The following is a 10,658-nucleotide window of genomic DNA, read 5'->3' on the forward strand; positions in this document are numbered from 1 at the left end:
ATTGAAAGATTTAGATGTAGGTTGGGTTAGGGTTGACCAATCTTGATTCCAGGCTTGGGTTGGGTCGGGTTAGGGTTGAGGGAATGCTAACTTGCGTTGGGTTACGGTCCAAATTATAAATCATTGAAGGGAATTGCTAGCGTCCATTTCACGGCTGGTTTGTCGCATCTTAAACCAGCAACCTCGTGAATGGAGACAAAAGCTCTGATCTTCATGTCTGTATGGAGACAAAAGCTGTTGTCTTCATTCACAAGGACTCACGAGGTAGCTGGTCTGACATGTAGCAGACCAGCTCTGAAATGCCTTTTGCGGTGGACCCTGGCAAATCTTACCATTGAATGACAAATGTTGAACAATGTAGTTTGTGTCAAGTTTAGCTAATGGGACAATTTTGAAGTGATTTCAAGTGACATTTGTTATTGATGAATTTTTGCAATTTTAAAGATGTTTGGTTAATTTAATTAACTTTTTGTATATTGTATATGATGTTATGAAAAAAATGAATGTTATAATTGTAAAGATTTTGATATTTTATTCGGGCAAAGTGATTCGGCTCGGTCAAGCAGATAACTTATCTGCGGTCAGCTAGAAAGACAATTGGCCCACATTGTTTGGATGATCCAAAGTATTTATTTGATAGGCCTTGACGTAGATAGGGTGTGCCCAAAAAATCAGCTCCATAGGATCATCCCAACCCTTTAATTTGTGGAGGTTAAAATGGACAAATTGAAGGGTTGAGATGATCCTCTGGGGCTGATTTTTTGGCACACCCTATCTACGTCACGGCCAATCAAATGAATGGTTTGCATCACCCAAACAATGTGAGCCCCCACTGTATTTGTGGCCGACTGAGCAAATAAGTTAACTGCTCAACCGAGCAGAATCACTTTTTCGATTATATACTGTGTGTGGTGTACAAGTACAACAGTCACATGGAAATTTATAAAAAAATAGAAAGAGCTATGAAATAGGGGTGGTGCACAATAAAAAACAAACAAGACGGTTGGTTCAGAAGATTATGAAGGATAATTGTGGTGCTTAAAAGCTAACCCACATTAGAGGGAAACTCCAAGAAACAAGTGTAATAACACTGTTCTCCACGGAACACCTTTTATCAATATTTTAACTGGCAAAAAACAAGCTCTTCTTATCCTATACGTGCAATATTTAAAGACATGTACTCTTACCAATTACATTCAATACTAAAATAAGCAACCAATTATAAAATATAGGGAAAATTACATTTACACCCCCTCTAGTTTCTGACATATCCACTTCCGCCCCTACAGTTTAAAACGTGACAAATACTCCCCTGTAGTCTCAATTTGTTTAAGGTTTGCCCCCTCAGCTGAAGGTTCGTCCATAGATTGAAGGGGGTTAGGATGATCCGATGGAGCTGATTTTGTGGGCACACCCTATCTATGTCAGGACCCATCAAATGAACGCTTTGGATCATCCAAATAATGTGGACCCATACCCGAATCCAAACACTACCAAAAAATCATCCAAATAATGTGGGCCCACATTGTTTGGATGATCCAAAGCGTTCATTTGATGGGCCTTGACATAGATAGGGTGTGCCCAAAAAATCAGTTCCATCGGATCATCCTAACCCTTCAATCTATGGACGAACCTTCAGCTGAGGGGGCCTACCTTAAACAAATTGAAACTACAGGGGTGTATTCGTCACGTTTTAAACTATAGGGGTGTAAGTGGATGTGTCAGAAACTAGAGGGGGTGTAAATGTAATTTTCCCTAAAATATATCAAAGCAGTGGCTAAAGTAAATTACGGAATTTACTTTTAAAACAATATAAAGTTGCTAACTTAGAACAACTAAAATCAAAATAAGAAACTTTAAAGAAGGAAATAGACTCATTAATTGGAAACGTGTTGACATGCTACGAGGCATGCCAACATTAGATGAAATCCTAAATTTGGGGTAGCTTGTGTTCCCTCTTGGAACGGGCCATCCATGCCATGAGCTCGTATGCCCCTGAATCACTATCCCAGTGGAACTATTCATTTGTATAGCTTGCATTCCGATGGGAGAAATTTTAAGGTAGGCCAACAAAAAAGCCCTTCTACCTATGACTTTGTTATCTTGGATTTAAAAAAGAAAAGAAAAGAAAAGGCTACCCCTACGGTTTTTTTTTTTTTTTTTTTTTTGAAATTCTGCAGGGAAAAACACATTTTCCCTATGGTTTATTTTGAGATTCCGCAGGAAAAAAGCTTATCCGTACCGATTTTTTTGACATTTTGTAGGGAAAATACATTTTTCCTGCGGATTGTTTTGAAATTCTATTGCTATGGATTTTTTTTTTGAAATTCCACATGGAAAGCACATTTTCCCTACGGATTATTTTAAAATTTGGAAAGGCGGATCCCTAAGGAAAATTTTGTAGAAAAACTGTCCATACAGATTATTCTCCCCCCTGTCCATACTTTCCTTACAGTATTTATTAACTTCTGTAGGAAAGGTGGCCTATCCCTATGAAACGTCAAACCCTTAGGGAAAGGGCTTTTTCCCCATCTAGCCCTACGGAAGTTGTGCATGTTGAAATTCGTAGGGAAAAAACTTTTACCTATGAATTTTGGTGCTTTTTCTTACGGATTTGTCCATAGAAAAAACCCAGTTTTGTTGTAGTGAAAATCGCAACATATACACTTTATTTTGTATTTAGATCTGACTCAATTCGGTACATGCGATTTGGATCCGACAGATCTTATTGCACGAAGATGTAGTTAGATCAAACATGGCTACAAATAATAATATTTAACTTCAATACCATTCCAAACAAGATTGTATGCAAATACATTTAGAAGGGATTTGCTAGCATCCATTGTAAAAGGCATTTCGCGGATGGCCTGTTGCATGTGGGAGCAGCCACCTCGTATAAAATCTGCTGAAAAGTGAGCCTGTGTGGCTGCTCTCACATGCAATAGGCCATCTGTGAAATTCCTTTTGCGATGGACGCTAGCAAATCTCTGTTTAGAAATATACAAGAATGCCCTTATGACATAGAGTAATAAGACTAACTAGACCACCCTGTTCGCATAGAGTATCAGTGTGACTCGTGAAGGCGATAAGTTGGAATAGCCATGAGATGCTTTGCCCTTGGAACTACGAGGCTGAACGTCTCGCTCATGTCCAAGTCGCCCGGGGACATACCATCGGGGAGCTCCCAATCAAAGCAATGAACCAATTGTGCAAGCACGAGTCGAACAACAGTGAGACCCAATTGCATTCCAGGGCAACCTCTACGTCCAGACCCAAAAGGAATAAGCTGGAAGTCGCGGCCCCTCAAGTCTATGTTTGAACCGATGAATCTCTCAGGAAGAAATTGTTCGGCATTAGGCCATGCATCTGGGTCTCGTCCTATTGCCGTAGCATTGATCATGACACGATATTTTTTTGGTATGTGAAAGCCATTTACCACACAATCCTCCATTGATTCATGCGGGATGAGCAGTGGGGCCACAGGATGGAGCCTCATACTCTCCTTCACCACCATGTCTAAGTACTCCAATTTTGCCAAGTTTGCTTCCTCGACCATTCTCTCTATGCCGACGACGTTCTCTAATTCTTCTTGGAGCTTCTTCATCACTCGTGGATGCCGAAAGAGTTCCGAGAGGGCCCACTCGATTGCAGTAGCCGAAGTGTCCATTGCACCAGCAAGCAAATCCTACAAAAGAAACCAATTTAACTGAAATAGTCATTGAGAAATGAGGTGAAAATATAAGATCCACAACAGTCATTGCTAAAAGTGTTTTGGGCTTATTAATCTCTAATATGGAAGGCCCGCTTCAATTAACCAACGATTTTTTTTTCTGGAATGGCAAAGAATTATATTAAAGCCGAGAATGATACACAAGGAGGGCCTCGACAATTGAGCTTATCAAGAGAAAACAAAAAAATAGGGAGGAAAAGAAAAGAAGAAATACATAGCGAAAACCATTCAAGGGGAAAGGAAATTAAATACATACTACCAACTCCCTCCATGAGGAACCTTACCTCACTAGTTTAACGGCCTTATTATTAGCTGATCTTCTAACATAATGGAAAGATATGGATGTTCACGCCACTCGATCCAAGATTTCATCGATCCAACTAGCGAACCGCTAAGGATGGGATGCCCTACCCTCCAACCATTTTATAACATTCAATGAGTCACCCTCCGCCAAGACCTTATCAAGAATGCTTCGGTAGTTCGGTCTAATATCTTGATTCCTTGATACACCACTCTAATTTCCGCCACATTAGAGGCAGCGATACCAATAGGACCCGAAAAAGCTCATATCGTTGCTCCGCTCCCATCTCTAAGAAGACTACCTACTCTTGCCGGCCAGGATTCCCTAAGCTTGAACCGTCAAAGTTCAACTTTAGGTATCCGCTAGTAGGGGGCTTCCAACTCTGATTGACGACCAGCCTAATTAACTCCCTACAGCTACATACCTTTGACCATCCTCTCCATAGATCATATGCTGAGACAAATATGATGCTAGTTAGAACTCTTACCCACTAAGCCTCTAAACACCTTGGCATTTCTCTCGTTGAACACCCAAATTGTGGTTAAGAATATCACATTCCATAAGACTTTACCTTTTTTACGCCATGGAGCTGAGGACCATCCTTCCAAGAGCTCCGACAGCTTAGATGGAAAAACCCATGATATGCCAAACCTACTTAGGATTTTAGTCCACACATATCTAGCTATTTTGCAATAAAGGAACATGTGGTCAACTGATTCTCCCGCCTCCACACATAATGTACAATGATCTATGATCCACATGTGTTAGTAACGAAGATGGTCCACAATGAGGATCTTGTCTAATGTTGCCATCCAAGTAAAGGCACAGATCCTGGGAGGTAGTGGTATTTTCCATACTGTAGCCACTGGTGAGACTGTTGGATTGGATGCAATTATGTTATAGAATGATTTGACACTAAAAGAACCAGACGACCACTGGATTCATACCTTTTTTTTTTTTTTGGTTTTATCTTCACCTGATTTCTTTATGTAACAGGATGCAAGCATATGAAGTAGCCTCACTACGCTTTCCATCTTCCTGTCAAATAGGTTCCGCCTGAAAATAATTAAGCCTCCATGTTATCCCTTCTTCACTTCGCTCGAAGCAATCCTTAACCCCAGCTTCTTGCTCTTCCATCACTCCAAACAAATCTGGGAATACTTCTTTCAATTGAGCCTCTTCACACCAAACTTGTGCTCTTAGTCAACAAAAATTATTAATGGTCTCAGAAAAAACAATTTATGTTTTTTTTTCCCTAAGAATATGGTAGATGGGAACCGCCTCCTCTTGGTATGTTCAAACTTAATTTTGATGGTCCTTCTTTTGGTAATCCCGGGCCGGCCGGGGTGGGAGGGTTATGCCGTAATGGCAAGGGCATTGTTCAATGGGCCTTCTTTGGTCCGATTGGTGTATGTGATGCTTCGGAGGCGGAAGTTAAGGTGGTATTCCACGGTATCAAGAAAATAAGTGGTGATTGTCTTTACAAGGTTATTATTGAAGGGGATTCCTTAAATGTTATCCGGTGGCTTAAGGGGGGAGTGGCGCCTCCTTGGAGATTCTTGCCGTTCATAGATGAAATCCACGAGATTATATCAGGGTCATCGGCTGTCTTGAAGCATGTGAGGAGGGCGGCCAATGAGAAGGCTGATCTGTTAGCCAAGAGGGGTGTGAATAGTGACTCTTTACAATGGTTTGATTGATCAGCCATGTCTTGTTCTGTTGATGTTGTGTATTTTCTGTTTCTGCTTTCTTATCTTGTAATATGTTCTATTGGGCTGTCCCATCTCGGGCTTCCCTTTCCATTCTAATATAATTCACCATTTCAAAAAAAAAAAAATGGTAGCAAACCTTTTTGAGCAAAATACATTGTGCTCTTAGAAATACGAGCTTAAAGGGGCAGTTATATCAAAGAAGTTTAACTGCAAATCTATTGTATATATAAACTAAACCCTTCTACTCTCAGGTAGCATTATTAAAATCAATTTCCGAAGTTGGGGTCGAGGGGCCAAACCTCTCTCTCTCTCTCTCATAGAACGTCTAACATCAAGCTTCAGGATCAAAGCCCTGGCCAATTGCGTTAGAGGCTTAGGTAAGCTCGAATTGAAGGTCTAATTAACCTCATGGTCGAAGAATGGGGACCATTTTTAGGGAACACCCTATTGACGTTTGGGCCCAACAACTGAATGGTTTGGATCTTCAAAGTACGTGGAATCCACTGCATTTTAGGAAAACACCTATGGGTTCTGCGCTAACAATTTTTAAAAATGCACTCTAGCCCACATTCGTTTGTTTGGCCTTAATGAAAATAGGTTGTGCCCCAAAACTCATCAATATTGGGTGATCCTATTCCTATAATCTATAGATGAACTACAACATATCGAAATCTCTACAGAGCCTAAGGTTAGAATGATCTTATGGTGTTGATTTTCGGGGCACTGCCTATTTACATTGGGCAACTGAATTATGTAGATCTTTGTACAAGACATATTTCCAAAACAATAAAAAATAAAATATGTGCACGCATATAATCGATATTTAAAAAAAATAAAAAATCAATTGCTCGGGTCAACTTTGTTTGAAGATCTAAACTGTTTATTTGTTGGGCCCCAACGTAAATAGGCCTTGTCCAGAAAATCATCTCCACAAGACAATCTATTTTGCATATATTAGGGATCTATAGGCAAAGGATCCCATGAATTTAAGTTATATTCCTTACCAATATGATTCCTTTGATGGTGGTTCGATCGATATGGAAGTCACTATCCTTAGTCTCCATGAGGGATAGCATAAAGTCCACGATATCCTTACGATGCCCACTTTGCCTCTCATCTATATGCTCGTCGATGATCTTCTCGAAGAAGTTGTCAAACACTTTGGTGACCGCTTTCATCCGACGACGCAATCCTTGAAGATCCAGGGCCCCAATATACGGCACGTAATCTGCAATGTTGAAAGCTGCTGACAACGACATTGCTTCCTGAATCACTGATTTGAACCCCCTCTCATCCAATTCGTCATCCTCATACTTCTTCCCAAACACCATCAGACATGTCATACCAGCAGAGAGAGAAGCCACCTTGGCACTGAGGTCCACCACAACTTTGGACGAGCCCTTTAGTGACTCGACCAAGAGGCCAACCTCTTGTCTCCTCATGGACTTGAACGAATCGATTTTTGTGTTGCTAAGCAGCTCTAAGGTACATAATTTGCGTACATGACGCCAATAAGGGCCATACTCTGTGAAGGCCATGCCCTTTTGATCGAAGGACAAGTAGTGGGAGGCCTCGACGATGGGCCTATTGGCAAAGACAAGGTCATGGGTCTTAAGGAACTCTTGGGCTGCCTGAGGGGACGAGACGACGATGGTCGGGACGAGGCCGAGGCGTATGTACATGATGGGACCATATTTCTGGGCTAACTTATGAAGGTCACGATGAGGGAGCTCACCCAACATGTGAAGGCTCCCAAGGATAGGAAATCCTGGAGGGCCAGGAGGTAGTGTTTTCCCTTTTCGCCTCGTAGCACATAAGAGATAGACAATTGACCATACTCCTACTACTGCTGCTACTACAATAAAGAGAAAATCAGTCCAAGAAGACATGGTAGGCATGGATGTAACAAAGCTAAAAACATTTAACACACAAATATGGAGAGAAGGTGAGGGGGCTAAGGGTGCTTAAAAGAAAGAAGGGTGCATGAGAGAAGAGAGGAGCTAATGTCTGATTCACATAGCTGTTTAAAGGGCTTTGTCGTGTAGTATTTAAAGGGCTTTAAGAGCTTTTTGAGAACCGTAATATTCCTCTGACAGCCTTTAAATACTACACGACAAAAAATGGAGCGCATGTTTATCAAAACATTGGAGCGTAGAAATCATTTCCCAAAAATAAACTTGGTTTCCATCTAATATTTCATGGTGTCGTTATCAAAATGACATGTTGAAAGCTGTTTTACCTTTTTTTTAATTGAATTTTTTATTGTCTTCTCGAGCACATTGTCTGATGATAGAATTATTGATGGGGTAGTGAAGCAATCTTCATGATTAAATGAGGCCATCTGGGTACAATCGAAACTGTTAAAAATCTAGAGTGATTTAGCCTGGCAATGCGTGTGTAGGCATTTTACCAAGGATGAGCGGCAATCACACCTACTAGTGCAATCGGGAGAAGAAGATAAAAGGAAAACGTCAACATATCTCCCTTCTCTTTATTATTTCATAAAACTAATCAAAAGTCTCTTTTCAAATGTCCCATTCATCTTTTATAATAAGAATCCTTATACTAGCTAGCTAGCAATATTCTAAAACAAATACATACACTAACATATAACAAGATACCCAGGGGCGGAGGGAGATATAGTGTGCGCCCCCCCCCCCCGCAAAGTGTAAATTAATGGCTCCGCCCCTGAAGATACCTATTTTAGACTCCTAATAAACATTGGTTTCCAAAGAAATGTTCTAGAGTTTCTAAACAATAGTTTTATTTGCTAATTAAAAAATTAACTAATTATAAAAGGTAGTCTTTCAAATAGAAAGGTTTTCTATGAATCTTTCTCAGCTTGGTGTTTTGGAATAAGACTTTTTATGTCAAGAGATGAAGTTGCATCATGGAGCATCATGGGGAGACCCAAATGGATTTGGTTCCCTGTGAAACTAATATTTCATGCTATGGATTAGGAATTAAAAAATTATGCTATTTATCTTTCTCTTTGTTTTTCTATCTTGAATCCCATTTTATTGAAATGTTGATGTATAATCACATTTGTTTTTTATTTTGCCTTTTTTGTGGAGTCGATCCCACTTAGTAGTTTAAGTGGGATGTTTTCTTTCCTTTTTATACAGTTTTGTAAAAGGCAAAAGAGAATAGGGTTTAAAGAAAGGAGAAGAGATGGAGGTTTTGAGAGCAGAAAAGGTTAGGGCAAAAAGAAAAGTTTTCTCTTGGGCTCTTGGAGGGCTTTTGTGACGATACAAACGCAGAGGTCATTTCTCTTCTTGGTTACTCAAGTAGAGATTTGAGGGCTGCTTTGTGGTTGTATAGAAAGTTGGAGTGAAGGGCTTTTCTGGTGAGTTTTACCGGTGTGAGGTAACAATATACAATTATGGTTCTAAGTAGTGGATTATGTATTGCCTTGCTTGTGGATGTAGTCCATTATGGTGAATCACGTCTTCTTGTGGCTGCTTGTGATTTATTTCTTTTTCTCACCTATGTGGTTGTGGTTATTTGCCATATATTATTCTCCATTTTGCTTGTGCAAGATCATGGATTTGCCGGTGATGGATTGACTCACATTTCGTACTAGATTTGGGTGGAAAATGAGAACAAAAGTTTCACAAGCTAACTCATTTGACGTAGAATTCATTTCACCTTGATAAAGACTCAAAAAATAAATCCATTAAAAATACTCAAAAAATAAATAAAATAGCAACCAAACTGTTTTCTTGACAAGAGCCTTTAGCTCTAATACCAATTGGGGGGGTGGGGGGGTTAATTGGGTTTTAGAAACTTTGCTCTTTTAAAAGATTCATCAGAAAATTAAATCACGAGAACAAAAATAATTGATCACAAGAAGATAAAAATACAAGTGCATAAGAAAGATAGAGATAGATGGAGTGCATCAGTATTTTTATAGTGGTTTGGCACAAACCAGCCTACACCAACTCCTTGAATATCCTCTTCGAGGTTTCCACTAACCCGGACTTCTTACGGGTGAAGTCTAAGAAGTCCAAACCACATACTAATTTTTAATCCCCAAAAAATTTGTCCCCAGACTGAGTCTGTGCTGCATTTGATATCCCGAGCTTTATCCCCAAGCTTGTCTTCAAGGGTCTTCCGGGTGCCTCCACTAATCACAGAGATGAAAAACAACGCCTTCATAAAGGCAAATACAATAGATATGCTCACTAAACAAGTGAAAACCTATTTTAATCCCCCAGATGATCACCAAATAGAGGCACAAGGGTATTAAGCATTCTAAAATATGTTTATATAAATATCTTCCAAGGGTGTGTCTTCATGGTTTAAGGGGGTAGAAGCCCTTTATATAGCCAAACCAAGCCAAAACTAGCCTTTATGGACCTTAAAACGGCTAGTTAAAAACTAAGCTTGATTTTGGTAAGGACACCCATTCTAATGAAATCGATCATAAGTCCCATTTGATAAAGATACCCATTTCCAAGAAATTAATCCTAAGCTTGATTTTGGCCACGACACCCATTCCAATGAAATCAATCCTAAGTCCCATTAGATAAAGATACCCATTTCCAAGCAATTAACCCAAAGCTCACTTTTGATAATGACACCCATTAAAATTACCATAAGGTCAACCACATATAAAAAAAATTTGATAAAGACAACCACATATAAAAAAAATTACATGGGGGCGGGTATTACACAATCTCTATGGAACGTTAAATCCAGACGGAAAGGGCTTTCCCTACCCCAACCTAGCATATAGAAGTTGTGAACTTTGAAATCCGAAGGGAAAAACCTTTGCCTATGGATTTTGGTACTTTTCCCAACCGAAGTGAAATAACACACGGGACAATCTAACATGTACACTTTATTTTGTATTTTGATTAGACTTAGATTCAAACAATGCGATTTGGATCTGACGGAGAAGTTAGATCAAACA

General features: G+C 39.7%; 1 protein-coding gene across 1 annotated transcript; it reads right to left on the minus strand.

Annotated features, from left to right (window-relative positions):
• Positions 1 to 2,756: 2,756 nt before the first annotated feature.
• LOC143861713 (cytochrome P450 71AU50-like) lies at positions 2,757 to 7,757 on the minus strand. The gene is made up of 2 exons (XM_077372603.1): positions 6,748 to 7,757; positions 2,757 to 3,685 (listed from the first exon to the last, which is right to left on the minus strand). The coding sequence occupies exons 1-2, from the start codon at positions 7,639 to 7,641 to the stop codon at positions 3,065 to 3,067; spliced, it is 1,515 nt and encodes a 504-aa protein (XP_077228718.1). The 5' UTR covers positions 7,642 to 7,757; the 3' UTR covers positions 2,757 to 3,064.
• Between the last annotated feature and the right edge of the window lie 2,901 nt (positions 7,758 to 10,658).

The sequence above is a fragment of the Tasmannia lanceolata genome, unplaced genomic scaffold (assembly GCF_043159265.1).
Source record: "Tasmannia lanceolata isolate RefF3 unplaced genomic scaffold, GAP_Taslan_0.1 ptg000037l, whole genome shotgun sequence".
NCBI classification, from domain to species: domain Eukaryota; kingdom Viridiplantae; phylum Streptophyta; class Magnoliopsida; order Canellales; family Winteraceae; genus Tasmannia; species Tasmannia lanceolata.